The sequence below is a fragment of the Nothoprocta perdicaria genome, unplaced genomic scaffold (assembly GCF_003342845.1).
Source record: "Nothoprocta perdicaria isolate Ctin4 unplaced genomic scaffold, notPer1 scaffold_29, whole genome shotgun sequence".
Lineage (NCBI taxonomy): Eukaryota > Metazoa > Chordata > Aves > Tinamiformes > Tinamidae > Nothoprocta > Nothoprocta perdicaria.
The window spans coordinates 221,467-244,103 of record NW_020455521.1 but is presented as its reverse complement, the minus strand read 5'-3'; the positions used below and the strand labels follow the sequence as shown (position 1 = coordinate 244,103).

Genomic DNA, 22,637 nt, shown 5'->3' with positions numbered 1-22,637 from the left:
CCTAGGATGTTCCTGATTTCCAGCAGAATATGGACACACAAGGTAGTTAGTGTAAATGCAAATAAAGACAACCTGTCTGCATGCTACTGGTGCTACTGAGCAGCTGGTACATGTGCACCAATTATCTACTTCAGACACTGAAAGCAACAAAGATCAGATGTTTTTTTAAACAGCAACAAACAGTTTTGTGATAGGTATCTTTTTACTGCCAATGAATGCAGGACACAAAAGAATATAACTGGAATGACACAAAAGAATATAACTGGAATAGAGATATTCCCTCAAATGCTGCAGTTTATAGCATTGAAAACACAAATATACATCTAAATTTTACCATCACTAGCCCTATTATACATAGTCAGCTGCACTTTATGCAGTTAATTTAAAAAGATTTTCATATTTTAGGTCTTATATGGATTTTGAAACCTCCAAGTATTGATTTGTAATTTTATCACTTGTTATAACTTAAAGCATCAAAGGAAGAATACGTCTATAAAAGCATTAATAATTTGTAAAAGGCACTGCTTCAGTAGTAAACGGAAAAAAAAATCTTTCAGTCAGTGGAGCTCAAAATCAGGATTTTTAATGCTAAAAAGATTGCTCATTTTTTCAGTTCTTTTGACTCAATAGTTGCATTTCTGAAGAAAAAATGTCAAATAAAGTGGAAAAAAAGAAAACACCGATGATAAGTCTGTTAAAAAGATTGTTTATTTCTATCCTCAGAGAATCTGTTTGCCCATTACAAGATGACAAACTATTCCTACGTCCAGCAGTGTTATTACAGACTGTGACACAACAGACAAGCCAAGCTGCTGCTGCCCTTGTTTAGATTTTAACCATCGCCTTTAGTGAGCAACTTCTCTCTCTCGCAGCAAGCCTATTTCTGCATTTAGAAAAAATTGTCCATCACTTAGGAGTGTGCAAAGGTTTATATCTGGAAGAAACTTCTGTGCCATTAACAGAGTGCTATTGCTTGGCAGAGTGGTGGATGCTGCACAGAAGAGAATGGCAGTAGAAGGAGAATCCTGCAAAGATTTGTCAACACTTCCCACTGACACGTGAGAAAGAACGTGAGGCAAGCAGAGAGTCTCTACGCAYGGCTACTTAGGTGGAAAAGTTGATTAAGAGTTAAATTTTATTTTACATAACACTGTAAACTTAGCAGTGAGGCAGAACACAACTGGAGTGCCAGTGTGCTGTTTCTCCACGCTTGGGTAGCCTGTCAGCACGCACATCTGGCAAGAGGCCGCAGCGCCAACCTCCTCTTGCTTCTCCTCTTCTGGTTAAACGATTCGGACAGTATTGTGCTGAGACTGTCACTACTGCATCTATTTTAGTGATAAACACAGGCATCTGTAAGATATCTGATTTCCTCCRTAACGACTGTGAATACTACATGCACTTCCAGAGAACAGACGTTTGCAAGGTTGTCACACTAGAAGAGTGTGAGGGGCTGCTCCTGCGAAGGGTAACACATGATTGCTTGTCCCATCTGAGCAGAAGGACTGTAATGCATAAACAAACATGTGGTATTTTTTATAATTATATTTTATTATCACAAATATTTTGCTAGGCTTCAAGCAATCATTTCCCATAAAAAACAAAAGAGAAGACCTCTCCTAAAACATAGACATCAAAGCATTTTCTGGGAAACTTTCTTACTAACTTTTTGTATTTTCCTAGTTACTGATTTTCCTAATCAGTAACCTCAATTTCACACTTTAAAAGAAAAAAAACCCCACCCACCACTATGCAAGTAACTAATTATTAAAGAATAACTGTAAGGAATATCTGCAGGGATAGATATTTGACATGTAACTCAACTCAATATCACTGTTGAATTCGGTTTAGGCATTTATTGCTGAGGACAATTACTGACAAAAACTACAGAGGGGTTACTATGGGAAAACTGAAATTTACTGCCTTTACTGACAGATAAAAATACCTCATAATCTCTATATAACAGAGACAAATTAAGACCAGTCTGCTTATATACTAAACAAATAAAACTTTGGAGTACTGCTTATTATTCAAAGGTGTCCCCAGCTAACATTTGCTTTATAAACCACACAGTAAAATGCAGATAAAAGAACTACTGCAGGCAAGTCATTTACATTCCTTAGTCAGATGCATTTCATTCTTCAATGTTAATTTTCAGTTTGCAAGCAGATGATAATAGAAAGCTGAGCTCTGTAGGCAACTGCTTCTTAAATATTCACTACACAATACACAGTGCATTCTGCAAACAAGATAAGCCCAACAACCTTAATATCGTCTCAYAGTTGACGTATATGTAAATTCAGAAACATGTTCATTAGTATCAGTGCAACCAAAGAACTCCACAAAGTAATAGAATGAGCCAAAGTTTGTAAAACTCATATCTGGTGGGGAAATACTGTATTAATGCAATTTCTGCAAAACTGATAGCTAGCTGGAAAAACAGAAGGAAAACTTTTCAACATGCATATGATAACAAAGCCAAACAAAAAGCTTTATAGCAGAACAAAACTCATAGCACATTCAACTTCAGGATAAGGCATACCAAACACATACCATCTGCCTCTACCAAAAGCCAAAGGGAAAAAATAAAAATTAATAAYAATACAAAGCATAAACCTTTTTAATGCTCATAAATCCTCTCCTTCCTTCTCACACCAAGATGGAGAATGTAAGCAAGGTACATCCATTTAAAAAATCAAAGTGTTTCCTTTTATAGGCATAATGCAGTAAATCTGAATTAAAAGGCCAAATCTATACAGCATAGTGGAAAGTCAYCTCTGAGAAGTGTGGTTATAATTTACCACATGGCAAAATACATATTCTCAAACAAATCACTTTGGTTCACTTTATCAGTATTTGTTAAAAATAAAACATTTCATAATGGGAAGCCAAATGTCAGGCTTCTTTTTAGCAACTCCAAAGTTTAGCAGCTCCATGTTGAAACCTCCAACCAAATCTCAAAAGAAACAGTATTAAGGGTCAACAGTCCAACAGCATTTTTTTTCATTTTTTCCCACAATACAGTGGCATTAGCTAAGACAACCTCCACAGAAAAGTACTGTCACTCCCAATTTAAATCTGACAAGCAAARACTGAGACTAGTAACGACATCTTCCCTTACTCATAGACAAAATTCAGCTTCCTTTTGCATGTTGCTCTATGTAAACTGAGCTTAAATATATTACTAAATAAATCTTGAACAGCTGAAAAATAGTAAAATTACTTCTATCAGAATTTGATTAAAGTACATTCTGAAGCCCTAAAACCACATAAGACCACTTTGCAGTTACTTTAAAATATCTGCTACTGCATATCAGAATCACTTTCCATATTATGTATTCTTGGCCTAATTTTTCAGTTATTCATATTTTCTTGATATAAATCTCCCCTTAAAGTCAAAGGGCAAAAACTCAATGCCCAATAACAGAGCATATGGTGCTGCATTATTTTCACAACTCCACGCTTTTCCTGAAGAAGTTCCACTTGAGAGTGGTACTTTCAAAACTTTTTCTAGAGCTTGGTTTATCAGCCAAATAAAGAGAACTTTCAACATTTTAATGACTTACTTTTAAATGCAAAAACAAACATGATATCTTTTTCTTCTTCAAAGGTATTACTGAAGATACAAAGGTCCTTACCTTGTTTAATATATACAAAGCAAAATAAAATCTCCCAAATGAAATCTCCCAAAGCCCATATACTTGTCTTCGCCACAGGGGAAACCACAGACAACTGTCCATCTCTGTCACCAATGWATAAAAGGTTGCAAAAATCACAGATATAAAATAATGTTTAAGCTATAAAGGACTAGAAAGTCAGTTATAAGTCAACTGTTTGAAGAGGGAAGAGGGATGGTACAAATTCAGCTTTCTAAACTTGTTATTTTAAACCAGTAAGCATCCTATCCCATTAAAAAAAACTAATAGAATAATCTTACCTTGATCAAATGGTTTACCCGGACTCCATGTACGAAAATAATCATCCTGGAGAGGGAGAAACAATCTACATTTAGTACAATGTATGCAATAAATGTACACATGAAAAACACAGGAATGTGAGATACAGAAGATATATACCAACCTCTACTTCCTAAGAAAGGCAAGCAGTAAAAAAAACAAATAAGAAAAAGATTACAGTCATCATAATGGGACAAGTTACTTACATGGAATAGAATGCATATAATTTGAGGCCCTTTGCGTTCATTCAATAAACACTGTTAAAAMCAACAACAAATAAGCTATCTAAAAAGCATTTATAATAAAGAAATGGATTTCTTACAGTACTTACAGAGGCAATGTTTCTAATGCTGCCTTTAAAATGCTACAGTAGTTTTGTTTTTATTTTCATTAATTACAGTTTCCATGACTAATTTTTCAAAATTAAAGTTTCAAAGCCATTATCARTAAACTATAAGTAAATTTAAAAAATTATGATTTGACTAAATCATTAAAGACTAAATATTCTGTTATACAGTTTAACTATCGAAAGAAGAATCTACCTTTATATTATTAAKATTAGCTCAATTTTCTACAAATCGTCTTCCTAAACATAAAATATTCTCCTAATTAAGTCATCAGTTGTATTATGTCACATTTTATAAGGAAACTCTTGAATTAAATACACTGCTTACATATAAGATCTTAAGAACTTTGATAGTAAATGGGTGTCATAGATTATATGTGGAGCAAGAAAACAAACAGAAAGAACAAAAGCACCTTTTATTTCCACTCAATTCTGTCAACAAAATGTTAAAGAGACTGCATCCTACATTTAATTTTGACACAAAATTAGGTTAACTGCAGTAAACACTGGATATATTGCATCCAGCAGTTCACTATATTCAACAGTTCTATCCCATTGGCTAGAAGATCACCATGATGGTAGGGAAAACTCAAATACAGAAAACCGAACTACTGGGAAAATGCGTACAAAAGCTGAAGGGGTTATCAAGCACATCTTTAAGTGGAAATAATAATCTCTGGATTTTAATAAATCATTTTACCTCTTAGGACAAAAATCAAAAAGAAAAAAAGATAAAGAAAAAGTGGTTGCAGCCTAAAGTCTTTCATTGATGATGTTTTATTAAGATGCTTCAAACAGGAATGAGAGCGACAATCACAGTTGTGTGCCAGTACTCATGAGCTCCTTTACTCTCACACTGCACCAGCTAACGATCTACAAGAGATAGTGTATGTTACTTGCCTTTTTTATCACTATTTTTGGAAGTAAATAAATACAGACCAGCATCTAAAATATTAAAACAACCAAAAAAAAACCAAAAAACACACACTCTAAGAGTACGAGACTCTCTTTCCAGTTTTAGTAAGATCACAAAATTCAGACCCAGAATGATCCTATTCAGATAATACACTTTTATTAAGATACTGAAAAGGYAGAATAACTGAAACCTAAAAATATAAGAACAAAAGAGCTGTTGCCTGAGTCAGACTGAAGGGCCTTCAAAGCTACGCATCCCGCAGTATGGGATTTGGGGAACAGCACATTGAGGAGCCAGGCAAGCATATATTACACTTTCCCAAGTTGGCCCCAAACCATTTGTAGCTCAATTACTTCCYGAGCCAGACAGGGTTCCTGTGTACTTAATAGCTCTCATTTCTCTTCCATGAGCTTGTCCAATTTCACCTTGGACCTAAATGAGCTTTTAGAATTTACAGCAGCCTATGGCGAGGAGTTCAAAAGCTTAAACACACATTGCATGAAAATCACTTTGTTTTGTTCTGGATCTGCAATACTCTCAGATCACTTTGCTACCCCTCATTTTGTATTGGAAAAGACAATAAATTAATTCCATTCACCTTCTCCATAGCACAGACAACTCAATAATTCCCGAATAAAACATCCCTCAGGCACATCTATAACTACAGAGTCAGCTAGCTGACTCCTGTTCATAGATGCCAMTTTCATACCTATCTTGTCACCCTTCTCTGCATCTTTTCCAGACTTTTGGAGGATGGTATGACTGGAGTTGTGCACAACTTTCAAGATGAAGCACTACACACCTATACAACTCAGTGACACTATTTTGTTCTGCCTTCCTTTCCCCATTATGTGTATACTTCCCACTGGTACTGAATTTTGAATTAAAGCTTGCAAGGAACCTTCTACTTTAATTCCAGGATGCTCATCCTCAGGGATAACCTTGTGGAGTGTTTGTCCTCATGTATATCACTACTTTTATCTGTATTTAATTTATTCTGACATTTTATTACTATCCATTACTCAGCCTTGTAAGGTCTTCCTCCACAACTGACAGTGCTACTATCCTGGGCAATTACATATCGAAGCCCCTGGTCTTATCATATAGCTCATTTGTTTTTATTGCTCATGAATTTGAGAAATAATCTGGTCCCCACCACTTATGATATGGAACTTGAAAGGTGACTACCTTCACTTTGAAAACAGGTCATTTACTTTATTTCATCTTCTTTTTTTTTTTTTCTCAATTTTATCCATGTAAAAACTTTCTTGTTTGTCCTAAAGCATTGTGTTCCCTAGCTTTTGCTGAGAGAGAGATCCTATGAAAAGCCTTTGGAAATACAGTTAGAAATACAGGCATCAAAACTTGTAATCGTTTCCTTTTGGGCAGCTCTGACAAATCATGTTAGAACTCTGGTGCACACCCTGCCCTTACAAAAGCCACATGGATTCTTCCCCATTATATTCAATTTGTTTCTRTGTACTAGTCATTTTTTCAGTCAAGTGAAACGAGCAAGTGACTGAAACTCTTTTGTTCCAATATCACCAATCAACCAATATCACTACAATGAAGAACTCACTAAGGATGCTACTCACACCAAAACATGTGTAGAAATATGAGTATAAAACTCATAAATGTTGCTTTGTATTACTTAATTTCTTTTTTTAAATACTACAGTGGCTCTCTTCAGTCATTAGGAGGATAATATATTTTTCAAACCCTTGTCTTTCATAACTTTAAAACAAAATAAAAAACAGAATTAACACAACCACAGTTGACAGTAAAGGCTGAGTAGCTATATAGTGCCTCTAGCCAAAGTATCCTTCAACAATTTATAAATGTCAAAAGCCAAAGTCTCAGGAAAGGGGCCGTGACTTTATCTGAACCCTTTCAGTGGCCTCCTTGCCTCTGTCCTGCACTTAAAAGGGCACGTGGGGAAMGTATACGGAAAAAAAGTTGTAAATTTGGTTCACAATATACATTCTGCTTTTTCAACATTAYCTACCTAAATGTATCCATGCATTTTAAACAGAAAATTCACCGTTACTGTTCTTCTTGAGACTGTAAGTCAGTAAGTCTTTAAGTCTTTCTGTCTGAAAAACACATGCAGCACTTCTAATAGCCAGGTATCGTGGATTCCAATAGGCTAATGTACTGTCTAAAAAATTATGCATGTTTAATCATTCTGCTTAGGCAGGGTCATAGAGATACCACGCTTCTAAGAATTAAAGTTCAATGCTGCAATTACACATCCATTCTGAGAGTAATACTGAGAGTATTCGCATTTTGCCCTGAAAATGGTTTTACTTAAAAATATCATTTATGTAATCTGAAAATCTGAGAGCCTTAAGAATTCAAAAAGACCAAAAGCAGCTTACTAAAAAATTTTAATCAGAATAGCTTAAAAAAGTATTTTATCAACCATATTTTTGCTGTATTCTTCCCTCCTTGTTCCTTTAAAGAATAATAATAATAAAAAAAAAGTTGATGTATAGTGATAGGTAAGAAATACCTATTTGGCTACTGTAAACGTGAAAAGAGATGGGAGATGCTGGAAAAGAAATTATCTTAAGTTTTGTTTGTTAACTATTTCCACTTGTGCAAAAAGTAAAAAATAGAAAATACACCATCGTTCTTATGACAGAAATGGTAACCTAACTATTTAAAAGTATAAACACATTCATGTAAAAGCAGCACACAAGCACAGCAAAAAGCAATACCAAAACGCTTAGCATGAAAGCCAGGTCCACTTTGAATACAACAACAAAGCTCCTTTTAGTACAGATATGGCAAAGTTTCAGTTAGAATTTCTTTAAAACAAAAAACACAAAAGTACCGGTTTCTGTTGCACTTGTTTTTATTGATTTCTTCTCCCGCATTCTCTGTAGATGCTGACATATATTRCTGACATCTAGCACAAGAATTACTATCTAACACAAAGCTGTACTGCTAAAGAATGTGGAGATACATGGTAGCTATGATGAGTCTCAGCCAAAAAACAGCAGGTATCCGAGAGCAAATAGGACAGTTTCCTAGCAAGCATTTTTAGACCAAGATTGAATTGCAAAAAATGAAAAAGCAAGAGCCAGCACTTTTTTTCTCATTCATACTCCTGTCTTTAATATAGGCTAGGTAATGAAGAGTCTATATATTGAAATCAAAGCTGATTTATGAAAGAGTCCCCTAAAAGTTAAGGAAATTTTCTAAATTTATAATTACATCTTATCCAAGTAATAACTTCACTGTTATAAAACAGTTTTTATAGATGAGATATTGAACACCTGATTTACAATCTGCCAACTAAGGGATCAGCCTAACAGATAACTGTCCAAGAATTATCTGGAATTATATTCCAGAATTCTGGACACAAAAATGTTCCAGGTTGCATGTTTTACAATGTAAGTTAAAACTTGCAATATTAGATTCCATCAGACAACTTCTTGTGTTGTTACTGACATTAGCTTTTAGATTATTTTGCTGTCTTTAATTTCAAGTGTTTTTTAATGGTTTTCTATTCCATTATATTTTTATCTCCCACACATGCTGCTTTTCATCAGGTTAGAGATATCAGGTTCTATCTTTTAGTCTGCACTGTTTTATTTGCAAAGCCAGTTCAACAAGCCAACTGAACTGAGCTAAGAGGGCTCCACAGCAGCTTGCTCAAGCCCTTGCTTGCCTCAAGCACCCTCCTGCAGGACGCTTGTGCTCACAGCRCATCCCCTACCTGCCTTTAGTCTCCTTCTCTGGAGATCTTCAAAACCCGCCTGGATGCCACCCTGTGCCACATGCTCTAGGTGTGCCTACTTGAGCGGGAAGGTTGGACTAGATCATCTCTAGAGGTCCCTTCCAACCTTGAATATTCTGTGATTCTTTGCCCCTGTCTGGCAGCAGCCAGATCAACTCATTTATACCAAACTTTCCAAGGGCTCCGTGACATTTCGTGTTCCATAGCCATCTATCTCAGCTTCTTAGTGTTCCCTTAAACCACCTAAGAAAACGTGCCTCTTCTGCCCCTCATGGCAATATCAACAAGGGTTGTGCCCAAAAGTGAGGGGTACTAACACTTTAGTACCTCAGATACAGAAAAAGGCACTAGAAATAACACTCAGCACTTCTGGAAATCAGGTATTCTTAAAGATTAGCCCAGCAAATCAAAGAATCATCAGGAAAAAAAATAAATCCCAAAATAAGGAAAACTCACAGAGTTACCCTCAGCATCTCTGTTATGGCAGCCAAGGGCTGATCACACCTGCGGGCAGCAGCGCCTTGCTGCAAAGCCCCGTTCSTTCTTGCTGGCGTTGAGCTCAGCGGGCAGCAGTGCTGGAGCAGAGCCGGGAGGACGCCAGTCTGCTGCTCGGYGCCGGCCTCCAGGGGCAGCGGCGCCAGCCTCCCCGGCAGCTCCCGCGCGGGCTGGCAGCGCTCGAGTCCACAGCCGCTTCTGGCAGCGCTGGCACCGAGCTCCCCGTAGCCGGTGTCACTCCCAGCCCCTTCTCTTGGCCTCATGCTCCTCACGCTGCTGATAAGGCTGGGCTAAGAGCCACCGCTCTTCAGCCCTCTCTCGTCTCACACATCTCATTCAGGAGGGCTTTTGTGGAGGCTGCCTATTTCATACCAGCAGTGTTCAGAACAGCAGGTCTGAATAATAGAGGATTGAACGCCTTTTGCCAGCAAATACAAAACGTGCACTAAAGCTGACATTCAGAAATACCGAGAAAATAGTATCTGACCAACATTTTTAAGAGGAAAGAATTGATATTAAAGCATTAACCCTATAGGCACCTAAATGCCAGTTTAAACCATTAAGTTTCTTCTTGCACATCATAAAAAACAATGAGCTTTCATTTCACTACTAATGGTGACTAACTAAGAGTGGAAAACAGACTACCATTTGAGAGAGAAGGTCACCCATGGGATTTTCACATACCTGCTCAGAAGGGTGATTTTGTTCACGTACCTTGTTAACCACAGCCCGGTTAAAAGAGGCAAAACTCCTTCCTGGGTCTCTGCATACAAGAGCACAGCCCAGAGACAGGAGGGACAGCCAACCCCRGCAGATGAGTAAGAAAGAGACTGGCAGAAAAATCATATCATATCTATGAGGCCAGAGAGAATTCACAGAAGTCTGGACCAAGTTCACCTATGTGCTTTGCTACATCCAAATCTCGGTCCTTGGAGAGTCAGAAGATTTCACTAGAAAACAACAAAAACGCGCACACACACCCCCCAAAACAAACAACCCCTCCTAACCTACCTAGTGATGGAAAATCTGGTGATTATCCTCCTTTGAAGAAGATCAAAGCAGACACTTGAATCAGAGTCATTATGGTTGGAAAAGACCTTTGAGAGCATGAGCCCAGCCAAGCCTCTCAACCTGTTAATGTTGGTTTACATTCAGGGCCCCCTCCAGAATCTATGCCTATTTACAGCATGCCAATACTCTTAACACATCCAAAGATTTGAAGAAAAGGAACAATTCATTCCTACTGCCCTTTGGCAGTATCTTTTTAATCAAGTAGGCTTTCTGCTTGAATAGTTGAATTGATATATGTACATGTAATAGCAAAAATAATAAAAACTGGGATGAGAAAAAATAAAATAGAAAACTCAGTCCTAGGTACCAAGCTATCAGAACAGATCAAATGATTAGCTTGGAGCTTCTTTAGACTCTGGAAAGGAATCCAAAATTTCTATGCCTCTTTCTGAGCCTCAAAGAAAGAATTGTTCTTCATAGAATCATAGAATCATAGAATCATAGAATGCCGAAGGTTGGAAGGGACCTCAGAGGTCATCGAGTCCAACCCCCCTGCTCACGCAGGGTCACCTAGAGCACGTGGCACAGGGCTGCATCCAAGCGGVTTTTAAAGATCTCCAAAGAAGGAGACTCCACAACCTCTCTGGGCAGCCTGTTCCAGTGCTTTGTCACCCTCACAGTGAAGAAATGCTTCCTTAAGTTCCTGTGGAACTTCYGATGCTTCAGTTTGAAGCCATTTCCTCTAGTCCTATCCCTGCCCACCACTGAAAAGAGGCCRCCCCCCTSCTCCTCACTGCCTCCCTTGAGGTATTTATACACGCTGATCAGGTCCCCCCTCAGCCTYCTCTTCTCCAGGCTGAACAGRCCCAGCTCYCTCAGCCTTTGCTCAYAGGGCAGATGTTCCAGGCCCCTGATCATCCTGGTAGCCCTGCGCTGGACTCTCTCCAGCAGCTCCACATCCCTCTTGTACTGGGGAGCCCAGAACTGGACACAGTACTCCAGATGTGGCCTCACCAGGGCTGAGTAGAGGGGGATGATCACTTCCCTCGACCTGCTGGAGACGCTTTTCTTAATGCACCCCAGGATCCCGTTGGCCTTCTTGGCCACCAGGGCACACTGCTGCCTCATGGTCAACTTGTCGTCCACCATGACACCCAGGTCCCTCTCTGCGGGACTGCTCTCCAGCAGGTCCACTCCTAATCTGTACTGGTGTCCAGGGTTATTCCTCCCCAAGTGCAGGACCTTGCACTTGCCCTTGTTGAACCTCATGAGGTTTCTCGCCGCCCAGTCCTCCAGTCTGTCCAGGTCCCTCTGGATGGCASMACAGCCCTCAGGGCTATCAGCTACTCCACCCAGTTTGGTATCGTCGGCAAACTTGCTGAGGGAGCACTCCAGCCCTTCATCCAGGAGCACTCCAGCCCTTCATCCAGGGTTTCATCCAGCCCTTCATCCATTCTTCCTTTGGTAAGAGGAGGTAAAGTATTTTATCCTTTGCTTCATCCAAAGAATAGTAACTGCTTAAGTTGCAGATGTCAACATAAAGCTGGATTAGAATTTCTATTGACTTTTTTTTTAAGCTTCTTGTCAAAAAAGGCACTTGCAAGAAATAAATCAAGTTCAATCAATTTTTACTGTTAGACAGGCAGATTCTTTCTACTGGAAAAAGCAACAGCTAGTTTTATGGCATCAGCAAGTTCCACTACCAGTATTTCAAAGTTGCTGCATGAGAAACTTCCTGCTACGGTGCAAAATACGTTTCTTGTTCCCAATAACAATGAGATTCCAACTACTCCTACAAGAAGCTCTCTGTTTAGTATTTTTCTTGTTAAGACATCAAGAACAACATGAAATGCTCTTTGTTTTTGATAAAAAGATTATGTTTCTTATTTATTAGAATAATTTCAAATTTCTAGCTTAAATTCAATTTTGAAAAAAGCATTTTATAAATATCAAAAAAAGAATGTCTTATAAAGCTTTGGGTCTTGAAATAATTTTAAAAGTACATGACCACAAAAAACAATAACATATCAATAATTCCATTTAATACATATTTCCAGGGTTTCCTCCGCTTGATTTGTTTTAATGCAGGAAATTATTATATAGAATTCTATGCTGAATTAATAACATTAAAAGCAAGCCCAGATTCTGACTAGATTACCTACCAAGTTCTTCCTGCTGCAAACTCTAGAGCTACTGAAGGCCATCTTTGAACATATCAAATGTTATAACACCACCAAATATGCTGAAAGCACAGATCTAATGTTTTGACTCTACAGAATGTACACTTGTGGTCTTCATCTCATCCCACTTGCTATAAAAAAAGGAAAACATAACTCCTCTTTCTCATCTTCTATTCATCTTATTGTGAACATAAGCAGCAGCTTCAATGCATTGTTCTCTGAACACTAATAAAAAACAAAAGCGGAAATTATCTTTTCCCTTCAGAATGATTTGATCAAGAAGTTCAAAGTATAGGGTAACCTGTTGAGCAAGTCAGAACAAAATAATGAAGACTGCCTATCCTCTGTGGTGGATGTTACATGGTTGTTGAATAAAAAGATATACGAACACATATTAAAAGATTATGCCGTTCAGAATTATAGAGTATATGTGCCAGAAACTAAATACAGGAATTTTTATTTTTGGCATTTGCCAATTTTAAGAGCAAGTCTTTACAACATGTGTGTTCTTTTGTTGAGAATTTTATAAAGTATGTTATTTAAAACTTCTTAGTTTCAATTGGGAAAATGATGCATTGGCTTATGCTATTTTAAAAGCTACTATTTAAAACAAGAATAATAAACATATAGAATAAGTGCTTTGATATTTTTAGACTTGCATATTTCTGAAAAATGTATAATTGAAATGAACACGTTGAGCAAAAAATATTAAATCTTCTTTTCAAGCATACTTCAGAACTATTTAGCAAAGTCAAGCAGAGAATTGCTACTAAAAAGTAATACCAGAAAAAAAGGAAAAVAGGGGAAAAAAAATCCACATCAGTAGATATAATGAAACCCTACCTAGCCACAGAAAGAAATTTCAGAGGCAAGACAGCATTTGACATTAAGTCTGTCCTGCCAACAATCTTCACAGTGGGATATAGCAAGTAATGTATCTTTTAGTGTAAGGAAGAAAGGTCCTCCTCATGACCTGATAAGAACTATGTCTTTCAGAAAAGATGATTCATAGCTTTGTTTCTTTGTGCAAGGAGCTAATACCTTCCTTACAAAGTTCTGAAGATACCTATCATTTATTATCATGTAATTCCTGATGCTGGGCTGTTCTTGAGTGAAGAATAAGCTAAAACAATCAGAGATAAATCACCAGTTAGAATGAGAATAGTCGCTAAAGGTAACAATTTTGATGGTATTTGAAGTTCTGCAGGTTATAAGAGAGGGTACAGTAGTCCAATTGGACAAAACATGTGACAACAACATGTCTTCTAAGAAGCAGATATTATCTTTTGTTGCTGATGTTTTTAATAAGTGCTTGTGTAACAGAGGATTTTGGTATGCTCCTCACAAAAGGTAGACTCTTATGTCTAGGCAAAGAGCAGTGTTCTGGTCTACCTCTCATTACTATGCAGATAGAAAACAACATAGAGTCCTATCTTAGTGAAAAATGAAGAAATTAAGAAATAAGATAGATGAGAGAAGTATTATAGTGTAATTATTACAGAGCAATTAAGAACAGATATGGCAACACAATAAAGAGATGGAAGCAAAACCACAGGTTTTGCTAACAGGCAATGCATTTACTACTTAATACAAGGGAGCACTTAAAAATTATTGCTCTCAGTTTAAGAAGAAAGGTGCTGCATATATTGTAAAAAAKACATCAAGTTATACTGAAATAAGACCTACTTTATACAATTTGTAACATTTTAGTGAGGAAAAATAAAACCGTTAAAGAAGCTGAGGACTTTGAAAAATAAGGCACACACCTGAACTTAAATCTAGGGAGACATAGTCTACAATTTAGAATCTGTAATTAACCAAAGATGGAGATATTCATTCAATGTTCTTTGTGGATATTAACATTGGAACACCTGTTTTTATATATGCTCATTGTAGTCAAGTCTACATAGACAGTAGTAGAAGAAAAATAGTTATACTGTGAACTAGGGTAGTTCCACAAWCAGTAAAGTTAGAAAACAATAGTAAAATACATATTAGTAAAGTAATATAAAACTGTATAGATATATACTAGCTTTTTTTTCCATAAATTCAATTATCATTATAYAATTGCATCTGGTAGATGCTAAATATTTGTTAAAACCTTGGAATTATCCATAACATAACCAAATGATTGCTTAATTCTAAATGAGGGCTCCTTCTCCATAGAAAAATAAAGCATCCAAAGTGACAAGAATCTATGTTCTTTGGTCTCGTTCTATACCTAAAAAAAAGAAAGAGTCTACTCTCTTAAAGAAAAAAATGTTACCAGTTAAACATACCAAATGTATTGATATAATATATAACCATGAGACAGGACAAGGCAATTTCCTTATTTTTAATGAATTATTGGATCACAGAAAGAAGGGAGTAATCAAAAGAAAGCAAATTTTGTTGGAACTGAATGGATTGGAGTTGGACCAGGATTGCCAGTCAACTGAATCCTGTCAACAGTTCATAAGGTTGATAATTACAGTCCAGAGAAACATGTTCAAAAAGGAACTTCTAATAGACAGACTGAAATGCTATTTAGTTTACTGCAGCAGCACCCAAATCTGGGCCACATTTCCTTATATTTGCTATTAATCAAGGATCAGAGTATAGTTCCTATGCAAATAGTTTAGAATCTAAGATGGAACAAGGTGTGCAACTCCAGGAAAAGAAATAGAAAGAAATAGAGATTCATTTTAAGGTTCCTCCCTACTGAGTCTGACAAAAATCACTAGAAATGAAGACAACTTATCTTAGGCTATAGGGTTCATGTAAGTTTATACTTGAAGTAGAATCAGCAAGATATGTACATTTACTTTCTCAAATCTGGGCCGCTCATAGWGCCTCTCATGCATTTCATTAGCACAGGCTGAATGCTCACTGAAAAACTGTTTTCTTCTGGGCTGAAAAGTAATTTTTCTCTCAGTAGCAGAGTGTCATTCCCAGCAATAGGCCAGAATAGCATAAAAAAAAAGATCGCTTGTAGTGAGTCATAAATAAGGTTTAATGCGGTGCACACAACTGTATTCACTCATTAATGGTTACTGTTCCCAGATAATCCAGAACACTAAATATAGTAAAGAGAAGGAATGCCTTAAAAATACAGGAAAATGGGCTTAAACCCAAATCCATATCAATGACTGGAGTCAACCAGAAGATCTCCCAGAAGTCTATTCCCTTCTTCATTTATACTGTTAAATCAAATTCTCAATTCTGTTAGATCCCAGGCAGAGGACACGGCTGCCTCCCAGGCACACAGCTCCCTATTGTGCTAGCAACTGAGCTTGGCATGTAGAATTGGAGCACAGAGCTTGTGTGTGTGTGTGTGTGTGTGTGTGTGTGTGTGTGTGTGTGTGTGTGTGTGTGTGCACGTGTGTGTTTGTTCTTACTGTGAAACAGTAAACACAAACAGGCAGTGCAGAAAGCAAACAGAAGACTGCCCTGCTTCCCGCCCTCTGAATGCTCTCTCTTAGCCATCCTAAAACACAGTTCAGTAAATTGCTTCTCCAATACTCACAGCAGTCAGGTCTGCAACAGAACGTGGAGCCAACTTTGCATCTTCTTATACACTGTGTTTTAGGATTCTTACAGTCCTCTGTGATAAGGAATGTTTCACAGGACCAGGACCAATTTTCAGTTAAGCACTCAAGGAAATTGGGTAGATCAGATAACACCTGGAAAGTTAGGAACATTATATGCTTGTGAAACCAGAGTGAGAAAGCATGTCATAGCCTAGTAAATAGTGAAGTTTGTGCTAACTAATTTAAAGATAAAAGTCCACAAAAGTTGCAAAACTGCAGCTCTCATCTATCTCATATAGATACACCTATAGCATGTATCTAAACTTCAGTGTATGTTCTTCTAAAAAATCTTTATTTCTGTGGAGTGAACTAATCTATAATCCCAGTACAAGGCTACTCCACAATGGGCCTGTGCTAATAAACAGTAATTTTCTTGTTACAGATAGGAAACTACAGCTTGAAGACTGTTGAAGAGATTGTAAGAGAGGCCCCCAAAAGTAGAACCTGAAGATGACAGAGAAGATGCCCTCAAAATACAAGCACAGGATGATACCAAAATGTATAAACAAAAATCAATAAATGATCAGCTATTTTTTACTAAAGGAAGGGACCTCTAGGGATCACCTAGTCCAAGGCCCCTGCTCCAGCAGAGACACCTAGAGCTTTCCTATAAGGATGCTACAGGAGACTGTGTCGAAAGCCTTGCTGAAGCCAAGGTAGACAACATCCATGGCTCTACCATCATCCAGCCAGCCAGTCATCCCATCGTAGAAGCCTGTTAGGTTCATCCAACTCCACTTCCCCTTGGTGAATCCATGCTGACTACCCCTCATCACCACCTTTTCCTTCACATGCTTAGAGATGCTGCTATCTAGGACGAGCTGCTCCATCATCTTTCCAKGGATGGAGWTGAGGCTGACCAGCCTTGTAGTTTCCCAGCTTCTCCCTCTTGCACTTTTTGAAGGTTGGAGTGACACTGGCTTTCTTCCAGTCCTACAAACTGGAAGAGTATCTTTTGACTGCATGCAAAACTGCTACTATTTGCATTGGCACTACACTTCAAACTTGGGAATGCAGAATTGACTGCTGACATATAGCAGTGTGCTGTAAGGCATTATCATTAAATAGAAATAGCAGTATCCTGTCATTGAGGCTTGGCTTTAATTTGGCAGCATCTGGATTAAAATATTATCTTATTTTTCCTACATTTTAAACTCCGCAAAGCACCTCCCAACTAACTATTCAGTAAGTATGTATTACCATATTTTTTCTTCAAAATACGCAGAGCAGATTAAAGGCTTTCACAATAAAAGGTTTCAGGTTTATGGACATCCATAACATACAAAACTGTACCACTTTGTCAAGAACAATAAAGGTCATACAAGCCTCTAGTGTATTTTCAGTTAGAATACTTTCATCAATATATGCCATTAACCATTAGAAAAGGGCAGTTACAGCCATATTGGTAGAAAAATCCAACTCCCAAGCAGTCCTGACACTGATACACAGCTACGCAGGGATCACACACTAACATATTGATGTCAACGGCAGTTTGCACATCCCAGAAGCCTAAGAAAAAGCCAGCAGAAGTCTTATGAAGCTTTTGTAAGAATATATCGGGTATTTTTGAGAATTCTAAATTATAAAACAATAATGAAGGTTTTCAGAGAAGCACAAAACCGTAAATTAAGAAACACTATACCAAGTCCTATACGAAAAAAAAAATCTATTCCTGAAAAACAAAARTTAAAAAATTGTATATATTCCTGAATTATTATATTCTGATTTTAACAGGATCTTCTCTACCCTTATAGACATGTCTTTTATGACTAYCACCCCTCAGTCACAACAATGAGGAGTATTATGCACTTCGCTTGCAGGCAGTTAATTATTTAGTGTCTCTTATCCAGATACCCGCACTGTTGTCTTGGTCTGATGGATTAGAAACAATAATTCCTCTGGTGACCCCAATCATTGCTATTCACAGTGTAACAAAAACCAAGCAGGATGAACACCACAGAACAGCAATGGCGATTCCTTAATGCTCAAGGAATTGTTTAAAAGAAAAGGCTACTGTCATCTGCAGTAGGCTCAAATTATGTTAATGTGATTCAACAAGAGATTTTTTTGGTTTGTTTTAGAAAAATGATTATTAGAAAAATGGCTTTCTTTAAGGACTAAGGATAGTCATTATGTTCTCAGAGKACTCTGAGATCTATTGATAAGCCTCTTACTATTTTTCAAAATCAATATAATTCAGCTATTATAACAGCATAAGCATTTCCAGGCATAATGTCTGTGTCTCACATATGGAAAAAAGCTCTAACCTATATTTCAATCAGGCTCTAACCTACATTTGAAGAGTCCTTCAATCTAACTTATAATCGCACTGATGCTAAGAGAAAGAACACCAGGTGACACAGGTCGAAAGAGTTCCCCAGTCTCTCCAAAATTCAGTTTGTTAACCTGCAAGTAAACATTTCTTACTGCAAGAGCAGTCCTTTGCCACAGCAGCAGTTCAGCAACTTCCACTTTGCTACAAGTGGTTCAGCAGCTCCCATGTCTCAGGAACCAKCAAAGACTATTTGAAGATAAGCTGTTAAGGGTGGCTGAAAAACCTATTTGGCCTCAAGAAATCCCATGCTTCTCTGGATCTATGAGCCATTTTTTGCATATCAAATTTTTGTTTATGGTCAAAAAATGTATTTCCTATCTTTGCCTGGTTAAGTCTTAATAATCTTATGAAGTCTGGGCTGCACAGAGGAGTTTCTAGCCACCCTGGCTGAATGCTTTCCCGTGCATGCATACTGAGCGATACACACAGCAAACTGTGGTGATAGCATGAGGAGAAGGGACAGTCTACTTCTGTCCTGCCCCAGTTTGGTTATGGGTCAAACTCCTTCCAGATTTAAGGAATMTATTTCTCTAAATGTGGCAGATTGCTTTCCACCTCCTCTTGAATTTCTTCTGCCTTTGACTACTTAATGTACACATGCTCATTACCACTTAGACAGTACCTGCACTTTGCATAACACTAGACTATGTGTTAATATGTGCTCAGGCTTGAAAGTCCTGTTGGCCTAACATCAAGGAAATCTTCCCTATACCTTAACATTAGTACAGTACAGCTTCATTGCTCATCCTGCTCTAGTCTACTTTTACACTTATATGACTATATACAGTTGATGACTTTGTGAGGAAAGTGAGCAGTATGAGAATATCATCCTGCTTTCMTCTGCACTGAATATTAGCTCTCGAAAGCATGAGTGCAAGCAGGGCAAATTCTGCCAGAGCACAATTCCTCCTAGCCACGTATTCCCTCTTGGGCAGTGGCCAATTGCAAAGCTGGCACGCCTGATCTATAGCAGGGTTTACACTTTCTGAACAATCTTGTATTTGGGAGAAAATACAGGAGCACATAGCTCTTTTTCAAAAAAAAAAAAAAAAAAACACACACACACACACACACACTTTTCCCCCTCTCAGCTTTTATACTGGTTTCGTGTTGCCCTTAGTACGTGCGTCCCTCTTGCTTTTTCAGGTTTCAAAAAACAGAGAGGATAGCATCTCATGAGAAACTGAAGCAGGTTCAAGGCTGGGAATTTTCATTGGAATTATTGGTGTGATATCTAGCACAAAATGAATTCAGACCAAATATTGTTGAGTTTGCCTGAGATCATATTTACTGCAATTTTAAACCTGTTTAATCATATATTCAATGGACCATAAACCGTATTTGGTAACAAATTTACTTTGTAAAAATGACTTACACTGCAGAAGAATACAAAAACATGAAATATTGATTTTAAAGGATTACTACATCTCTCAGGGCAGAAGTCAGACAGGCTGCTTTATTAAATCTGACCATCTATATACTAGAAGAACATGCCAACAAGCCACCRATATATACAGGGGAGTTCAGTAAACTCAGTAATCCACACACATTGTAGACGAATGTTAAGGCATCATTTATGGAAAGTTTCTTACAAATTTTTAATAAATATTTTGAGATTATTGCTTTCAGCCATGCAAATTGAAAAAGAACACCRAAGTTTTCCTTCCTTTAAATAAGAATGAAGACTACTGAATATGATGGTACTTTGAGAGGAAAACAAGACTAATAAGAAAGGCAGAGAGAAGACACTTATGTTTGTTTGTGAAAAATTGAATGCACTGTTACATTAAAACAAAAYAGACATAGGCAAAGAAAGAGTTTAATATTTTAAGAAGATTTTGCACAAAGTTAGCAGAGATATGGCAGATGCTCAAGGCGGAGAAAAAATTATCCCTTTTCCTCCATCCTCCATTACAAATATATCAGSAACCCAAATTATTTAGAATGACAAGAGAAATTGTATCTCTTATGAAAGTCATAGCTGCTAGTATTAACTAATGGGATCAGCTAATTTTGTTCCTGATACAAATACACTAACAGCTACAAATTTTGACTTATAACTTATAGGGCTTTTTTTTTTCCCCTCCTGTCTSTCTCTCTCTCTCTGATTTCTAAATATTTTATTTTCAGGAAAAATGGAGAAGGGTATTTTGAAACTCTGTGGGAAACTAAAGTAAAAATAGATTGATTTGCTTTTTCAGCTATTCTGATGTATCTAGAAAAACCATTCAGGCAGAGTGGTACGATCAAATTAACAACACAGAATATGCAAATCCTTCTGTGAATGAGTGACTCCACTGGAGGTTCCCTGGGTATTTTGAAATTAAATTCAAATTCTCAAAACCAAGGAAACCAGACTTCTCTCGCAGTTGTGAATCTACAAACATGGAAACTCAGTAAGATGCCATACAATTGAAAATCCTTTAAAAGCAGAAGTATGTGGGCAGGAAAAGCTCCTGTGGGGAGGAATAATAGAAGTAGGTTCTAAGTCAGTCAGTCAGCCATTTTGACTTGTGGGCTGCAAAACCATGGTTTTCTCACTTCTTAACAACATTGGAAGAGTAATTCAGCAAATTTTAGCAAATTAGAGAACACAAAGGCTATGCCATGTATAGAACGTAGATATTTCAAGACAGAAATAGCAACGTATTATGTAGTTTAGTAAGGAAGATATATTTTAGCAGGCAATACATATACCGAAGTCTAATTCTATCCGATACTGTTAGTACTATCCCTCATCAGAAAGTGCAAGTTACAAATACAGGAAAGGTACTGAGATATTATGAGATTGTGATGAACCCTGAGGACCCATCTGCATTATAAGGCAGAGGGACTTTAACGATACTTCACATGACCTTAGAGCAAATAAGAAAACTTTAGATTTTTGCAAAATTGAAGCCTATTTAAGGCTTGTAAAAAAAGCATGATTTGAAATACAAATTAATGCACCATCCTTCTCCTGTACCTAATATCAATCATTTGTCCATTAATATTATTATTTCTCACTTGTAAAGGATACTTGTGGCAGTATGTTCAATTATTCCATGCATTTAGAGAAGATTAGCTGCTTCATGGGCATCAATAATTATGCTACAAATTAAAAACATATATATACTTTTTTAACAATAAAGTTTCACAGCTACAAACTTTTAAATTACATTCCATTCCTTTCAATAAGTACCAATGGGGTTTGAACTCATTTTTCAATTTATATTTAAAGTGACAATATAGTTCAAAATTCACAATAACACTATTACTCCACCTCTTCTGAACTTTGTCTAATCAGAAATAAACTCATGTGTCAAAGACAAGTCCTGGAGTTCATTGACGAGTAATACAGCACTACAATACATTCAAAACAAATCAGCAGTTTTGCATCTCAACAATCAGTCTATTGATGTTCCAATTTCTCAAAAAAACAGTTCTAGCATGCCCTTATTTTAAGTACTTTTTATTTATTCTTTAAGAAACACTTGTCCTGTAGTATTTGTCTTTATTCTACTTTAAACAAAAGAGTTGACACTGCACGTTCTCATTACTTCTTTCCTTGACAAAAGTTGTGCTAAAAGGGAGTTGTATCAGACACTTTCGACAGTTTCAGACTGAACGCCTTGTGGAGATACCAAGTCTATAAACATGACTTCCCRAAGTCTAGGCAGCTGAATCCTAAACTATTGACACTATAGTGGCCAAAGGTTTATGATGGGCACACATTATCTCAAATAAAAGCAAACAAATTCTTAACAAATTATGGATGTTTTCTTCAYGTATATATGACAATTCTCACTTTAAAGCAAAGTAACCAACTCTCACATGAAGTGGCATGAAAGAGGGCTAAAAGAGCCTTCCGTCTCCCCTGGAAGCCAATACTTCCAGGTATAGCATGCAACCTTAGTCGCAGGACACACACACTTGCCTCTCCTGTCCGCTCATTTTCAGAGCAGCTGACCTAGGCTCAGTTCTATCCCAAATGCTTGGAAATAGTCTGCAAGCAGTTTACAACTGTCAGTCCCTACAGCTCCTTTCCCTTAATGCATGCAAATACGCTAAGTTACTTTCTAGCACCTCACATTCTTCTGCTTAT

At 37.2% G+C, this 22,637-nt stretch overlaps 1 protein-coding gene across 2 annotated transcripts in view; it reads right to left on the bottom strand.

Moving 5' to 3' along the window:
* Positions 1-22,637, bottom strand: part of SPOCK3 (SPARC (osteonectin), cwcv and kazal like domains proteoglycan 3) — a 164,241-nt gene that overhangs the window by 98,378 nt on the left and 43,226 nt on the right. Inside the window, exons 3-4 of one of the 2 annotated variants that reach the window (XM_026041653.1) lie at positions 4,081-4,089; positions 3,938-3,983 (exon numbers count right to left, since the gene is read on the bottom strand). In XM_026041653.1, coding sequence (XP_025897438.1) covers positions 3,938-3,983; positions 4,081-4,089 — 55 coding nt within the window. The remainder of the gene's footprint in view (positions 1-3,937; positions 3,984-4,080; positions 4,090-22,637) is intronic. The other variant, XM_026041654.1, reaches the window with a different exon arrangement.